The sequence below is a fragment of the Zootoca vivipara genome, chromosome 7 (genome assembly GCF_963506605.1).
Source record: "Zootoca vivipara chromosome 7, rZooViv1.1, whole genome shotgun sequence".
Taxonomy (NCBI): Eukaryota; Metazoa; Chordata; class Lepidosauria; order Squamata; family Lacertidae; genus Zootoca; species Zootoca vivipara.
The window spans coordinates 65,003,547-65,021,196 of NC_083282.1; the positions used below are offsets into that span (position 1 = coordinate 65,003,547).

At 40.3% G+C, this 17,650-nt stretch overlaps 1 protein-coding gene across 5 annotated transcripts in view; it reads left to right on the forward strand.

Annotated features, from left to right (window-relative positions):
- The window catches only part of CEPT1 (choline/ethanolamine phosphotransferase 1), a 28,091-nt gene extending 10,786 nt beyond the window's left edge, over positions 1–17,305 (forward strand). For 3 of the 5 annotated variants that reach the window (XM_035122754.2, XM_035122753.2, XM_035122755.2), the window contains exons 4-9: positions 1,289–1,430; positions 10,767–10,851; positions 13,969–14,100; positions 15,109–15,267; positions 15,626–15,751; positions 16,242–17,270. In XM_035122754.2, coding sequence (XP_034978645.1) covers positions 1,289–1,430; positions 10,767–10,851; positions 13,969–14,100; positions 15,109–15,267; positions 15,626–15,751; positions 16,242–16,361 — 764 coding nt within the window. In that variant the 3' untranslated portion in view covers positions 16,362–17,270. Of the gene's footprint in view, positions 1–1,288; positions 1,431–5,592; positions 5,678–10,766; positions 10,852–13,968; positions 14,101–15,108; positions 15,268–15,625; positions 15,752–16,241 lie in introns of all 5 variants that reach the window. The other 2 variants (XM_035122756.2, XM_035122752.2) reach the window with 2 other exon arrangements.
- The last annotated feature ends 345 nt before the right edge of the window (positions 17,306–17,650 follow it).

The window sequence follows — 17,650 nt, forward strand, 5'->3', positions numbered from 1 at the left end:
ATAGAATAAAACTTTTAGTTAAGAAATAATGTTTAGTAAAGCATTATTAAGCACCCCTAAACCTACTAAACAGAATAAAACATGAAGAGCCTCTCTGATATAAACACTAAAAAGTCTCATCCAGTTGCAACCAAAATTAGCTGTGACGCTTAATGCCAGGGGTCTCCAAACCTACCTGGCTTTGGGCCGGTGCCTCGAGTGCCAATCGCACAGTGGGCCAGAGCGCGCGGGAGCACACACCCATATGCGTGCACACACGCGATTTCCAGCGCACTTCCAGCAACCAGGAAGTGGACAGCCACACCACGCCGATAAGAGCGGGCGCCGGGGTCCGGATAAATGAGCCTCGCGGGCCGTATCCGGCCCCCGGGCTGTAGTCTGGGAACCCCTGCTTAATGCTATGATGCATTAAGTCAGGCATCCCCAAACTGCGGCCCTCCAGATGTTCTGCCCTACAACTCCCATGATCCCTAGCTAAAAGGTCCAGTAGTCGGGGAAGATGGGAATTGTAGTCCAAAACATCTGGAGGGCCAAAGTTTGGGGATGCCTGCATTAAATGGTTGAGTTCCTGTCTAACAACCTGTGTACTAAGTACTTTGCTGCAAAAGGGCAGCAAAGTGAGCAAAGCTATTTCAAATATCGCTTCATCAATTTCACCACTCCTTTACCTTGATTAGGGGAAGCAGGAGGAATTATAACACAAGAAAAGGAAACAAATGTGCTTAATCCTAATAGTCAGATTTCTCCTCTTTCCTATTATGTTTGCAGAACTACAGTATCAATCTAACAATTCTGGATCTGCTCTAGTGCCACATTAACTTAACCATAACAGTATTGGGCTGCCCAGTGGTTATGAAATGTTACTTTCCTTGGAGTTGTCTTATGTGTGTCTACTTGGAAGTAAATCCCACTCCGTTCAATGAGACTTACCGTACTCCCAGACAATTGTGTTTAAAATCATGCAGTTACCGGTATTAAAACTCAATAGTATTTTTATTTTCATATTTAAAATGTGTAACAGTATAAATTCTGATGGAACTGAGAACCCACCAGTTTTCTCTACTGTAGTTTAGTTACTTTGACTGTTGAAATTTGTTTCCGACTATACTTTATGCATATATTTGATCTGGAATCTTAACATTCTTATGACCATGCATCAAAAATACAGAGCAGTAAGTAAAACAGAATGCCAACTGCATACTACAGACTATTGAACACATTTGTTTGTTCATTCTTTGCTTTTGAAATCTGTAATCTATGCTCATTTTAACTGATTTTTTTCCTGCAGTGTTTGTGGTTTTGGGAACGTGTATTGCTGTGCAGCTGGGGACAAATCCTGACTGGATGTTCTTTTGCTGTTTTGCTGGAACGTTCATGTTTTACTGTGCACACTGGCAGACATACGTCTCTGGAACATTGCGCTTTGGAATGTAAGTAAACCACCTAAGAGAGAAACCTAATATTGCCACACATTACATTGCTAAGTGATTAAGTCAGTCAGAAGGTACATGCAAATCTGTAATCTATGGAAGAGTATATTGAAGCAATGTTTTGGCCTAAACAAAAGTATTACTAATTAAATTGTTCTTTCAATTCGGCACATTTTCATCATCCTATATAATAAAGTCCCTGTGTCTCTGCGTCCAGATTCCCTGTGTCCCATTTCCGCGCTACTGCGCATGTGCCCCACGGACACAGGGATTGGACCAGAGACTTGGAACGCACACGCGCGCGCTCTCCCCCCCAACCCCTCTGCCTACCGTTTACCTACCTGCGGCCGCCAACCACTTGCTTCTAAGCAGCAGTGCGAGGAGGAGGCTGCGAGATAGACCCGTGCGCTTCTCTCTCTCTCTTTCTTTCTCTTTCTCTCTCTCTCTCTCTCGCGCACACACACACACACACACCGCCCGCCCGCCCGCCGCCACAGCAAACCACCTCAGGCGGTCACTGGAGGGAAACGCATCCGCAACTTTCCCCTCTCACAGCTGCTGCTTTTTCCCTTCGCCCCTCTCACAGCTCTTTCTCTCTCTCTCTCTCTCTCTCTCTCTCTCTCTCTCTCTCTCTCACACACACACACACACACACACACACACACACCGCCCGCCGCCACAGCAAACCACCTCAGGCGGTCACTGGAGGGAAACGCATCTGCAACTTTCCCCTCTAACGGCTGCTGCTTTTCCCCTTCGCCCCTCTCACGGCTGATTCTTTTCCCCTTCGCTCGCGCAGGCAGCGCGTCCCGGAGAAGCCCCGCTCGCTTCTCTCTCTCTCTCTCTCTCTCCCCCGTTTTTTGAACGGGCTGAAATACACTAGTAGTGAATAATCAGATTGAAAATAATCATATGCAGAGGCACCAACTTGTACCAAAGACTGGGGCAGTGTCGCACATGTGATGTCAGGAGGAGGCTCAGCATGGTGCAGTGCAGCTTCAGTGGCCAGTGGCTCCTCTCTCTCACATGGCCTCTTTCCATGGCAGGAGGAGGAGCTGGCCACTAAAGCTGTGCCATGCTCGGTTCCATGCTCGGTCTCCTCCACCCTCTCAAAACTGGGGGCCCCAAAATAGCTCGGCCTCCATGAGCTAGTGTCCCTGATCATAGAGTTTATTAGCAGCACAGATTGATTAAGAATAGTGTAAGAATTAGAGGCATAATTAGGTGCCATGCAATTCTGTTTTTTCCATTTTAGACCACAGTTGAAACTCCCTCCTCTGGCTAGCAGGGCTTTGTAAAGCCGTTGAACAACTGCTGCAGCTGCTGCTCATGGTGGCCACAGTGGAAGGTGGGGGCGGGGAGGGGGAGAAGAAAGAAGACACTTAAAAAATTATTTTTAACCTCTAAGCTCATTCTGAGCTTTGGCCCACCAGACGTTCCCTGCAACTGTTGGCTACTCGTGTATACTCTTCCTTTGTGATTTCCCCTTTCTTCCATTTCTTATACATGGCCTTCTTAAAATTCAGCTCATCTGTAAGCTCCTTATACAGCCATACTGGTTTCTTTAGATGCCTCCCACTTTACCTGCTTTGGTATGCAGATACAGGCCAGAGGAGAGGAAAGAAATGAGTGGGAAAGTTTAATGGAGTGCACTAGAGTTCAGTGTTGCATAAAAACATTGCAAAACTAGCTTTGAAGGGCAAAAGTAATTCAGGCAAACAAGAGTGTTGGGTAAACTTTAAAAAAATGGGGAAAGGAAGGACAGTTGCCAAGATTAATCCATTCTGTCCCTCAAAATTACAGTGGTGTGTTAATTACTTAATATTAAAATTAGTGCCTCAGAAGGGAATTGCTTTCTTAGAGCATTAATAATATCATACATCCAGTAGAAAATAGACAAATGTGGTCCATTCAGTTGCTGGTATGGAAGCTAAAGTTTCTCTCAGGCTGAAGTGTTGCAGCCCAACTTCATTTCTTCAAATTCTAAGATATGCTTATTGGAATCTGTGTATATGTCTATTTTTTTTAAATTGCTCACCCTTCTCCAAACTCAAGATAAATGTTATGTAGCTGTTTTATGCAGTGATTTCATGCAACTGTATTTGACCCACAATTCTGGATTTTGGTGAGCTCACTGAACTCCAGCTTAGGCAGTCACTAGGCTGTCACTAGGTTAGTTAGTGCATATCATGAAATGAAACCCAAGCTTGAGTGTAACACGAGGTGAGACATAAGCTTAGCAGCTTTGCTGGCAAAAAGAACTACATAATATTAAATAACACATTGTTAAATATAGTATGCTATACATTTACATTTTTACAGTTTGAAATGTACACTAATTAACCTATTTTGTTTTATTTGACAAAGCAAGAAAGAACAAGCATTCTGTTCTGTAACCTTTAAGAAAATGTGTTATATGTTTGGGAAAATATGATTAGTTCATTTCAATCAGGTAAATTGCTAGTTAAGCTAGCATTGTTTCATTAGGTCTTCTCTTTTATTTAAATGTTTGATTATAATGGCCTAATTTTTTTTAATGTAGTTATAAGGGTGATATCCAATGACAGTCATACCTAGGGTAGATCCATTGAATTCAGTGAATTCAGAGTATCTATGCTGCGTATGACTAATGCTGAATATTACCCACAAGTTTAAACACAGCATTCAAAAAGTCAGATGCATTGCTTAGATTGCAATAATTGTTTACTGTTCCTTTCTTTAGCTTTACCTGTCATGGAATGTTTCTTGTTTCCTCAACACAATTCATGTTTTAGTACCTATTTTTAATACTGTATAGTGTTTACAGATCACTAGTTAAGGATTTAGCAGGTTTAAAAGGCAAAAAAGCATTATTTCTTCCTAAGTTATAAAATCACTGACTAATCAAATGGGAACATGCAAATTATTGTCCACACCCATCTCAAGGGTAGGAAGGTTGTTTAGCAATATCTTCTTCTCGCAATATCTTCTTCTCGCATTCGGCTTTTCTGTCTCCTATCTTCATTGTGGTGCCACAAGGTATAATGCTAGTGTCACCAGTTACCATTCATACAATTTGAAGAGTACATTTTACTAGATGCAAAGCTTCATAGATAATGTTAAAGCAGGAATGATAGTTGGGGGAAACAAGCCTTAACAATACATTGTGACCGAAACATTAGCTAAATTTGAAAGTAGTGCAGAAAGTGCTTGGTGCAGAACAAATAGTGTTCTGTGAACAAAGAAAATAAGTAAGTCTCACGTGAGTTCAATGTTCTGTATACGATTGCAGCCTTAAAGTGGAATATTTTAATAAATATAAAATAGATGCACAGCCCCCTTACATTCTTCTTATTGCTTTATTTACAAAGAGACCAGTGTAAGTGCTTAAAGAATCTAGTATGAGTAAAGTTTCCTTCTTATAGCTTCTTTTCCTGAGTACAGTGGTACCTCGGTCTACGAACTTAATCCGTTCCTGAAGTCCGTTCTTAAACCAAATCCATTCTTAAACCAAGGCACGCTTTTCCTGATGAGGCCTACCGCCACCAGTGCCCTTCCACCATTTGGCTTCTGTTCGTAGACCGAGGTAAAGTTCGCAAACCAGAACACTACTTCCGGTTTTGTGGAATTCATAAACCGAATAGTTTGTAAACAGGACTGTTCGTAAACTGAGGTACCACTGTATAAGCAAAGTTATACGCAAGTTGTAGCATGATTGTAAAAATATTATCTTTATTTGCATTCATTGAGTTAAAATATTACTGTTACAAGTAACATAATATTTAGTTTCAAATTTCATTGTATTAATTCAGTTTTGTTATTGAAAATGTAAATCTTTAATTTCAATTTCTGTGGTATTTGCCTAGTAACTTGTATTTGAATTATGTACTGCTTTTATAATATTTTCAGACTCCTTATGAGTACAGTCCAAAGCCATTAAACTCAGTAGGAACTTTACCATTGACTTCAGTGGGATTGAATTGAATTGTATGGGATGTGGATTTACTACTACTTTTCATTTCTCTCTACAATTGTAATAGCAACTGTCATAACATTCTGAAGGAGATTACCCTGATTTGAAGTCTGTATCCTTAATTGTGTGTGAAAATCTGTTCTTATGGAACTATTAAGCTGAAGATTTCTAAGCAAGCTGTTTTTAAATGTTTCTTTCCCTCACACATAGATTTGATGTTACAGAGTCTGAACTCTGTCTTGCAATAGTTCAGCTTCTCACAGGAACTCTGGGACCTGGGTTCTGGAATAACACGGTAACAGATGCAAATCAATGTTACCCAGTGAACAATGGCACGAACTCTCTAGAAGCAGCACCTTTTGTCATGCACAGAGTAACTGCAAAAATGCCAATTGTTTTCCTGGTGATATTTCATGGACATTTGTTTTAAAGGCAACTCATAATGGCTGAATGAAAAATAAAAACTCACTCAGATTATCAAACTTTTCCTCCCCTGTTTACTCTAAAACAAAACAAAAAAAGCTTTGTTTTGAAACTCTGGTGTTTTCTCCCCTATTGGCTACTGTAAAATATGCAGAACTGACTTCACCTCTTTGAAGAGCAGAATGCCAGAGTGGTAGAACCATCTGGATTAATTTTGTTGGAACACCTTTGGAATATTTCCTCCCTTTTTTTTTTCTAGAAACCTTTCCACCAGGAAAAAGAATTGTTAGCTATCGTGAAATATATTGATGTTAGAAAAGTATTCTTACAGGGCAATCCTAACCATTTCTACTCAGAAGTAAGTCTTACTGAATTCAGTGGGACTTATTCTCAGGTAAGTGGGGTTAGGATTGCAGTTTTAGTCATGTTTTAGAGTTCCTTGCCTTCACGCTTAGGAAAGAGCGCTCTAGGATCTTTCCTAACCATCTTTGTAATAGTGATGTAATTTCCTCATAAACAGAAGTTCCCATTGCCATCTTCCCTTTCCTTAGATATTAGGAAAGTAAATTGAAGATCTTAGAAGGGGTTTTGAGCTTTTTTTTTTTTTTTTTTTTTTGCTTGGTAGAATCCCGAATGAGTATGTTGATTATGTAAGATGACATAATTCTAAGAAAGAAACTAAACTTGGGTCTTCTGAATCTCTCAATATGTTCCTTTGCTGTCCTTTTCTTATACCTATTTCTATTAATATTATTTGTGTCAGCAAAAGTCATTTCACACAGAAAGATTGCTGGACAACCTTTCTCAACCTAATTTGTACCTGTTGCCAAGTAGCATATGGGTGTGTTTTTTCCAGTAGTTGCTAAACTTAGGGATTGAAGTCTGTTTCACTCCTGATACAGTCAAGCGGGGTGGGGGTGGGGTAAGGGAGTCCCATTCCAAACAAGGCTCTCACAAGCACATGGGCACGGGAGCTAGCTGTACTCTGCTCATACTGAAAGTTGCAGGAAATACTGATTACCTTGGACAAGCATAGCTGGCATATTGTATGAAGCAACATAAAGCTTGGATGACTTGGTGTGGGGCACAAAACAAGCTGCAGAGCAAACTGCTGATAAGTTTGAAGCAGAGTGCCAGCTGTGCCAGCATGTAATATCAGTAAGGGGGGGGGGGTAGCATTTATATCATGCTTTCAGCTGTTCAAATGCATACATGGGGTCTGTAATCCTTATAGCAACAATGTAAGGTTTGTGGTATTATTACCCCCCACTGCAGGTGAGGCTGAGGAGGACAGATGCTGGGGCATAGTAGCTTTGCTGCAACCCTGTAGTGAGTACTGGTTGAGGTGGCATTTGAACTGAAGACCTCCTGGTTTGAGGGATGCACATAACATTATAAAACTATGACAAGTCAACGAGACCCTGAATATTTTTTCCACAAGTTTTACAGCTAACTTGCTCCAACTCTGTGGAGCAGCTGTCATTTTTATTTCTATTTTCATATATACGTCTGATCAGGTTTTTTTTAAAAAAAAGCAAGACAAAATGAGTACATGGAGAAATGAGAACTGAGGTAGAATGGCCCCTGGAGTTGCACATAACTGGCTGAACATTTTGAGGTAAATAAGCTGCACCTGTGAAAACTTCGTTTTAGAGTATGCACCACCACAAGTGGTCTTTCACAGGTGCAATCTTTAAAAATTCCCCATCTCAGTCTAATAGAGCTGCGTTCCACTAAATAGAAAGATTTAAAAGGCTGCACCCATGAAAATGCCCACCTGAACACCCTTGGATTGGCAGCATTCTTTGTGGGGGCTACCTGCCCCCGTTTATTTTTATGAATACTGCTATCAAAGATACAGGCATTGGAAAGGCCTGCAACTCTCCCTGACCATGGTTACCCTTGATAGCTTTGGGCAGCCAGGAGATCAATCCCAGTGGGACTTCTTCTGGTTACACAAAGCAGTCATGTAGTAGGTGGGGTGTGTGTGTTGGGAGTAAGCTAGAAATTCTGACCATAGCTGCCAAGTTTTCCCTTTTCTCGCGAGGAAGCCTATTCAGCATAAGGGAAAATCCCTTTAAAAAGGGGATAACTTGGCAGCTATGATTCTGACTCAGATTTTATGAGAACCAAAGAATAAGTTGGTGATTTGCAGTATGTGCCTCTTTCAGGCCAGTAATATGGCTTGCAAGTTCATTTCTGAACTTGTGCCTGGTGATTTTAACTGGCATCTCAGCTTTGTAAAAGCCTTTTAATGTAAAAAAAAGTTGAGATCTCACATCTTAGATTTTAAAGATGTAAATGATGCATTTAATACCTTCAAATATAAAATAATGGTTAATAAAATCTGAATTAAAGCAAAAATAGTAAATTGAAATGCAGACATTATTTCTGTCACAAGGTCAGTTTATAATAGGGATTCTCCCTGACATAAACATAATTGATAGTGCAAGTGTGCTGATCATATGTGGGACATGAAATGGGTTTGACACAGTTTGTAAGTATTTGTAGGTAGCGTTTTGAAAATGTTACAGTCTCTCGTAAGGCTTCATATGTTAATCTATTGTATTTTCTCACAAACCCATCCTGTTCCCACTTTCAGATATTTCTTCCTCTTCTGTACTTTCTCTGCTGCCTCAGTTTTCTCTTTGACTAACAGTGATGATTTACACAAGGTTGCTTAATCCAGTTCTTCTCTGTTCTTGGTGTATATTTCCCATCCTGCCATCATAGATTAAGCTAATTAAAATTTCTGAACCAGTAATTGCATCTGTCACAGCAGAGTATTAAATGTTTTGTTAGCAGTGATTTGAGGCCAAATGTTTGTTAGACGTTATTAGCCATACACTTAAGCAAGTGCCTTCAGAAATTATGTAACTCATGCTGCGTGTGAAGACACTTTCCTTTGTAATTGGCCTTTGGATGTGGTCACATCCCCATTTGGCTTTGGAACTTGAACCTATGTAGATTGTAGGTATAAAGTACATATAAACAGAAGCATTTCATTTCTAGTGCTAAGGTCTACATTATGTTTCTCTTGTGAAGCATGGAAATATGGGAGTGCATTGGTGTCCATTAGTAATGCCTGTGGAAAAGAAAGAGAGTAGAAAGCATGTGGCAAATTAAGAAACAATGATTTATTTATTTTTCTTTATATTATGTACATACAATTATCAACTTTATCATTACAGTATACAAATGGAGTATGTACCTACACATGTGCATCTTTTTTACTCTCTGTGAATTCAGCAGCATCCCTTCTCATATATGAAAGACAAGACAGGATTATTTTATTATGTCTCATGGAAGAATCTTAATTCATCAAACAGAAAGTCAGCACTGTCAGCTTTGTTGGCATTGCTCACCTTTGAGACAGGAGAAGAGGGGAGGGTGCCCAGGAATGTGCCCTCACTTTCTAACATGGTCACCTGCTTAACAGGAGCACTGTACTCCACAGCCAACCATGGCCTCTTAGCTAACGAATCTGCATAAGTAACAATAAATGGTGAACACATGTATTCTGCATGCAGTCATTACATTGATACATTGGGGCTACTCTGAGTATGGCTTATTCATACTACCCATAAGTGTAAATTGGCCTATTAAGGAAGACCCAAACCCAGGGGTCTCCAAACCTACCTGGCCTTGGGCTGGTGCCTCGAGCCCCGATTGCACAGTGGGCCAGAGCGCGCAGGAGCACGCACCCATACGCGTGCGCACACGTGATTTCCGGCACACTTCCAGGTCTCCGGAGCGTCGGAAGTAGCTTGTACGCATGGGCCTCCTCTGACCCAGAAGTGCGTCGGAAATAGCTTCCGGCGACCAGGAAGTGGGCAGCCACACCGTGCCGATAAGAGCGGGTGGCGGTGGGGGGGTCGCAGGGGGCCAGATAAATGAGCCTTGAGGGCTGTATCCGGGCCCCGGGCCGTAGTATGGGGACCCCTGCCCAAACCCCTCAAACTTCAGAGTTGCAACCAAGTGCCCTTCAAAAGAACAACAATAGCTAAGACTAGTAGTGGTGTTTATGGTTCACTGAAGGGGTAACACTGCCAAGCATTTCACCATGGTTAAGATATTGGTAGCAAGCTGCAGGCTTGCACCCTTCCTCCCTTTTCTGGTGCAAATTCCCCTTACCTTATTTGCCTTAATCAATTTGGTGTTACTCAGGGATGCTTCTTAACCAAAGTTTGCAAACCTGCTTCAAACCCTGGTTAGTGTTAACCATGGTTAGTAACTGGTTACTGCCCGAAGGTATCACATTTAACCATGGGAAAAATGAAGAGGGAAGATTTATTCTTGAGATGCGAGGAAGGAGGGGTCCCAAACTCTTATCTGTGGTTAGGAGACTGGTAGCAGTATATCAGTTCCATGCCTATGTGAATAGCAGGACAAGAATGAAAGGAGATTGTGATGAGGCCAAACATTTTTTTTCAAGAAAGTAACACTCGGAATTCTTTTTTTTGGTGGGCAAGGTTTAATGCTTACATTTCTGCAACTGCTTATGGTTAGCTGAAAGAAGTAAACAAGTTCCAACTTTTTTGGCCACACTCCTAGACAGCCATGATGTAGGTAGGATAGAAGCAGAAGTGCAGCCAGAGGAGTTTTGAAAACTTGTGTCCAGCAGCCAATCATCGGTGGAATGGGAAATCTATCTTGCACTTAAAATCAGTTTGCCCATCCAGCCAGTTGATTGACTTCAGTAGAAACCTTTAAAACACCTCTGGCTATGTATGTTTGACACATGTCTATTCTAGAACTGTCTAAAATTGTGATCCCTAACTAGATCTCCATTTTCTGTGCTGTGATGACAAACAGCAGTACAGCAAGAGTATATCATGAAAACATTTTCTCCATTGTTTCATTTTACCTTGTGCATGATAGAGGAGCGCTGCCATGCTTGCAAATTGATTATAAATGGCTTTGAGTAATTGTGCTTTTTTGGCTTTTTTGTACCTAATCAGAATTGATGTGACTGAAGTTCAAGTCTTCATAATAACCATGCATTTACTGGCAGTGATTGGAGGACCAACATTTTGGCAAGCGATGGTAATTCTGTTCATCTTGTATATCACATGTAACTTACATTGTTTATTTTTCCCAACCCATTTTGTTACACATTTAGAACAGTATCTCTTTCCTTTTTTGTTGGTGAGACCTTCCCATTTTGGCTATATTGCACTGCTTCATCCCATAATATATTTAAAGCCATCATTCTTTTGTATTATGTGCTGCCATTTAGGCAGAGGGAGCCCAACACATATTCATTAAGGAGAAACTTGGTCTGTTGGTTGAACAAAGCATTTACATCTTGATGGATAGTTCACAAATCTGCTAAATTTGGAAAGGGAGGACTATTGCAACTGGATGCAGATCTTGAGCTGTAAATGCGATCACAGTGGTAAATCTTTGGTAATTACTTCCAGCTAAATAATTTTCTAAGATGATTTGGCTGCCATTGTTGCTTGAGCATGCTATATGTATGTCTACTAAAATAGAAAAAAATGGTCCATAACATAGCTATGTGTGTCTTGTTTTGTAAGCTATCTTAAAATCAATCAAAAGCTAATTTGCTGCAAATTAAATTTCTGCTACAATTTAATTATACAGTGCAATAAATAAATAAAATAATGTGGATCTTGCAAAATATTCCCTAATGTGAGTTACACTTAAAAAGAAGTGGTGTGTCAATAAAAGGCTGGTTAAAAGTAAGCCTAGCTTTCTTTGAAGTATAAAACACATAAAAGTATTTTGAAGTCTGCTCTGAAAATTTAATATGTGCTATTTATATACACAGTGCTTTTTTAGATTTTCTTGACAGCTGCTGCTTATTTTGGTGGTTTCTTATACTGGAGAAAAAACACAACTCCACTTGTATAGAGGAAAATATATCATTAAAATGTTTGCTTATTATTTCAATTGCACATGTACTCAATCATTCCACTTTTCTCTTTAGGGCCTTTCTGTGGTACTTCAGCATTTGCCCAATAGTTTCACAAGACAATAGAGCAATATTCTGTTCACAGCTGATGGAAGAGAGGCAGAGGGCGCTGGGGTGGGGGGTGGGGGTAGGGAGAGATGATACTATACTGCTGTTACCTTCTATGCCTTTTGTTGACCTTGCTACTAGGTATGCAGCTCAGCAAGGGAGATGGAAAGTGCACAGCCTCCCAAAGAGTAAATGAATGCATGCACAAATGTTTACGACATGATGGGAGAGAGATAGTTATGCTGTTCCTCACCACTCTTTTAAAAAGAAATTTAAAAGCATTTCTTTTTAAAGCTGCACAGTGGTGGTGCAGCTATTATAGAATTTAAAAAATGGCTGTTTACAAAATTGCTTGATAATGGGAAACTTTGATTGATTGTCATTAATTGACACATAGAATTGTAGAGCTTGAAGGGACCACGAGGATCATCTAGTCTAGTCCCCCTGCAATGTAGGAATCTTTCACCCAATGTGTGGCTTGAACCCATGACTTAATTAGCCAAAAACCTGTATCAGGGTTGAGTGTTCCACTCCTTACCCGAATCTCATTGTGTGCCAGCATTGGTGTGAAGATTGTTACACTCAAACTGGGGGACTTTGATTTAATGCCATTGGGGGGGGGGACGTCCTGTTCCCCACTGATTTGTCAGATGGCTTTTGCAACACCATCTGTGTGTGCGTGGGTGCCAGTTTGCCAAGAGCACCCTCTAGTGTTTGCCACTGGCAAGAAACTAATGGCCATTGGGATGTTGCATTCCCTGGGAAGAAGACATGGCAAGGGGAAGATCAGCCTGGTTCCATCCATTAGCCAAGGAAACAGCTGTTCCAGGAAATTTCTTCCCCGCCTCTTATGCTTAAAGAGAACACTGCTACAACTGTCAGTTGCCCTGGGACTTGTGAGAGCATCTATCAGCCAAAGGACTAAGGTTTACTAGGTTGTGTATGTGTGAGCTTGGGTTGATTTGCTTTATTACCCCTTACTTGTAAACCGTCTTGAGAATCATTTGATTGAAAGGCAAGGTATAATCTTCAAATTAAATAACAAGCCCCTTTTGTTTCTTTACAGTTCTCTTGGTTTTGTTAAGTTCGTATCACTGTTTTTCAAATACTGTTCTTAGTTCAAATTTCAGGGGAAGAGTTTCAGAATAACACCGTAGAATAAGTGCAACGTCCCTACCAGCTGTAGTCTGGTGGTGGTCAGGATTTTGCAAATTAATTATATAAAAGAGATTGACGGTGGCTGTTCAGAATTGACAAAAGGAAGTTCTTTTTCCACATAATGCTATTTTGCCTAGGGAATTAAATGCCACAAGATCCAGTGATGACCACAGGCACAAGTGGCTTAAAAAGAGAATTTGATAAATTCATGGAGGGTTGATCAACAATGACTGTTATGCATGATAATGGAACCATCATATTTCAGGGACAGTATACCTTTGTCAGATCCCGGAGACAAACAACAAGGAATGTCGTCACCCTATTGTTTAGCTTTACGAGCATCCCAAGAACATCTCTCTGGCCACTGTCCAGGGTACAGAAATTGACCATGTTTTCACCCAGCACTGCAGCCCCAAGTACTTTTCTATTTGCTTTTCTTCATTTCTAAGCTCTTAACATGAAAATTTGAAATATATTGAAATGTCCTTTCCTAATTCTTTAGACATATCCTGTCTACTCTGGCCTCTATGTGACTTCTCATTTCTTTATTCATATTATTTAATGTATATCTCACCTCCCCTATAGGAGCTCAAGGGGATGTGCAGGGTGCCCACTTTTTTCCTTTCACAACAACTTTGTAAGGTAGAGTAAGGTGAGAGTAGAGTGGGGATTTGAACCCTGCACCTGTCAGTGGTAGGTCAACATTAACTACCACACCATACTTCATGGATCCTGGTTTCTGACTACCTCAGAATGGAAACCTAAATAATGACTCCTCTGTCCATTCAGTACTGTCTGCTCTCCCCAGGAATAAGTTCTCAAATACTGATATTTCTCCTGTGTGTCATCATGAATACAGGTCTTCAGCTTTCTGAAAGGTAACGTGTGAAAGAATATTGTACCCCCTATTGTTCCTAGGTGGTTCCCAAATATAGATTTGGAAAAGTGGAATGTTTGAGTTTACTTGAAATCTAGAATTCTTTAAACTGTGTCCATATTTTTCTTCCTCTCCTGTTAAGATTCCAGTGCTAAACATCCAAGTGAAAATACTTCCAGCTCTTTGTACTGTAGCAGGAACCATATTCTCCTGTACAAACTACTTTGGTGTGATCTTCACAGGTGGTGTTGGCAAAAATGGATCAACTATAGCAGTGAGTTTTTCTTTACCTTTTGGGTAACTCAGTCTCCCTTTCCCCCTGCCAGTCTTTAGAATGCTATATGTCTTCAAGTGGACTCATTTTATTGGTACGATCTCCTACTTTGCATACTGGCATAAGGAACACAGTTGGGAAGGAGTTTGGCTGTAGAGTCCTGTTGCCGATCGAAACCTTTCTCTGTGCTCAGTACAGAAGCCAAGCAAGCTGCTGATGGAAGAAATTGGCAACATTTCCCATTGGCAACTTGCTGAGAAAGGGAGCCCCCTTTCTCAGTGGTTGGCAAAAGATCATTTTGTATGGCTGTGTGAAAATTGAGAAGTGTGTGTGTGTGGATGGAGTGTGGGCAGAATGTTTGTGGCATCAGCCCTGCTGACCACTGACATGCAGACCCCAAGTTACCCTTGAGGGAAGGGAGCCCTCGAGTTAAAAAATATATTTCTTTTAGGGCAGATTCATAGATTTCACACGGTAAAAGGTTCTTCGTTTTTCACCGACGATGAAATAACCATGTCTCTGATCTACCACACTTATTTTCAGATTTTAGTACAAACGTTGATCTTCAATAAATGTGTTTGTGGATTTTGCATTTTAAACTAAGATGGTTGACTTTTTAGTATGTAGTGATAGACATTGTTTTTGTTTTGCCATCCAGATGAAAATATCTGGGCCACTTGTGCTTTAAAAATTCATCTGTTCACATCTCTTAGGCTAGAACTGGGTAAGAATTGCATTTCATCAAGCTGTTTTGTGACTGAAATTGCACTTAGGCCAGGCATGCAGCACAAAGTTCACCATGCCTGCTTTTCTGTTAGAGACTGCAACCACACAGCCAGGTGACATCCTCTACACTTCCTTACTGCCAGCTGAGTGAATTCAAGAAGGTAGCGTTAGAATGTTACAAAAGGACTGTCAGCCAGCCTCCAGTTGTTCTGAAGATAGCATGTTGACATATTTGTTTCTGTAATATGCCCTTGATAAATACAAAGCTCTTTCTCTGTGTAGGGAACAAGTGTCCTTTCACCATTTCTTCACATTGGATCCGTCATTGCGTTAGCTGCTATGATCTACAAGAAATCTGCAGTGCAACTCTTTGAAAAGCATCCTTGTCTCTACATACTGACTTTTGGTTTTGTTTCTGCTAAAATAACTAACAAACTGGTGGTAAGTTAGAGAATTTATTTTATGAGGTGCCCCATAAATACAAACAAAGTACTTAACTCTTATTATTTGCTGGTCTTATATGGTATACTTTGTTGTGAAAGGTTTGCTTTCTTTCTCCAGCTGTAAACAATGATTTTCCAAACTTCTTTCAAATACTGCATTTATGAGAGCTGTAGAGTGGTATATGTAATGATATGCCTCATTTGCTTCCAACAGAGTATGCCATGGGGAATTGGTGATAACCCAAGCTATAAAGAGAAATCAGAATTCAGTTGTTTACCCCTCCCCTCCAATATTAAATTATTCAGTATAGATGCTGAAATAGAATATTTATCTGAGTTTTAATTTTTCCCAACAGGTTGCACATATGACCAAGAGTGAGATGCATCTGCATGACACAGCATTCATAGGCCCAGCACTCTTGTTTCTGGACCAATATTTTAATAGCTTTATTGATGAGTATATTGTACTTTGGATTGCCCTGGTAAGTATTTCCTTATTTTTCTGGGCATGAAACATATCATTGTGCGTTCTTTCACGTTAATGTAAGCAACTTTAGTTTTGCAGCAGTCTAATGAGAAAGAGGGAATGGCACATAAAAAAATCTGGGCAGCATAGATAAGTTTCCAAGCAGTTGTTTTATTCTTGCATGCTGGCGTACATTTGGGGTTTTTGTTTTGGATTTGATTTTTAATCTTGTTTTATATTTAATTTATTGTACATAACCTAGACCTATAGAATTCATTATGAGGAGTCGAATATCAATGAATAGGGAATATATCCCTGCAGCTGGAGGTTGGGGAAGGCTGCTTTAGAGTATAGAAAAAGCCTTTTGTTTCAGAAAGACAAGGGTAATCTTCACTTAACTGAAGAGAGGAACCCATTGCATAGAGAATGGATATACAATTTGCAGAACAAATTATTTCTGAGCCTTTATGTTTGGATGTCACATGTAACCTATGTTCTTCTTCCAGATCTTTTCCCTTTTTGATTTGCTCCGATACTGTGTCAGTGTTTGCAATCAGATCGCTTCCCACCTTCACATCCATGTCTTCAGGATCAAGAGCTTTTCCACATATTCTAATCATCATTAGTTAACTTGGTCACTGACACAATAAAAAATAACTCACAACTGTTTTCTACAGGAGAGGTTACAACCATACTGAGGAGACTATGAAAACTGGAGCAGATAGGAACAAATCTAATTTATAATAATGTTGTATAACTTCTACTCTTTGTTACTCCTTAGCTAGCCTCCTCCAACGAAAGGGGAATCCCAAGCACTCTCCAAGTCAAACATGCATATTGCCTGCTCTGCTGGTTGTGTGCCCAGGAAAGCATGCAGAGTAAAGCTTTGTCTTTGTAATTACCTTGACTACACGACATAAACTCTTGGGGAAATGGATGCCCAATAACAGAGTACTCTAACACAGTGTAATTACAAGCTGTAAGACAATTTGCTTTCTAATTTTAAGAAATCATCTATTAGTAAAAAAAAACCTCACTTAGTACTCACTCAAAAAATAATTAATAAAAGAGTTGAGCTTGTGAAACACAGATTCCCCCCACTAGGCTTTTGTGGCTGGAATGTCTTTGACTTTTGAGTCTGGACTGTGATCTCATTATTCACCTGTTACTGATACCAGAGGTAGATTTTTAAGAATCCAAAACGGCACTTAGGCACAGCACTGTCACTGGAAGCCAGGCATCGAAAGTGCCATCTTTGCAAGCAATCCACTGTGGCTGGGCAGTCTCTGTTCATTTCAGTTGGGTGGTGTGTGTCTGCTGAATTCAAGTTGCTCAGCTGCTGTGCTTGTTGAACTGCACCTTTTGTCTTTAAAATTCTACCCCCGGTACCCTGTGATGTGGGGGTGAGCGTCCGCATGCGGTAGTGTGGTTATCTCAGTTTATTTTATTTTTTAAAAAATAAACATTTAAAGAATTTATTTCTGTTTTCTTCAGTGGAAAGTCTATACAAAATTTACAGTTACTTTTTTTGTATAAAATTTATGCAAAAATTTATTTCTGCTCTTTAATAAATAAGAAAATTCTCATAACTGTGACCATCCTTGTGTTTATTTTGAGCCATTCTGCAGAGTGTTTATTTGAACTGATAAAAGTGCATTCTTGCTGTCAAAGTGACTCCCATGTTTTGCACATAAAATATTTAGTTTCTCCTAGCAAAGGCTTCTTGCGAAGCAACTGGGACAAGCCTTGTGTGGTCAGCACAAGGAAGGGCACTTACTATTCTGAAGGCTGAAGGTGGCTGAGGGGCCTCAGGAACAAGGCATGGTGGCTCCAAGTGCAAAAATGGACGTATGCGAGTGGGACAATATTGCTGGAAGTCCTTTGGCCTGCCTGTGGAAAGCTCCATAAGGTTGAG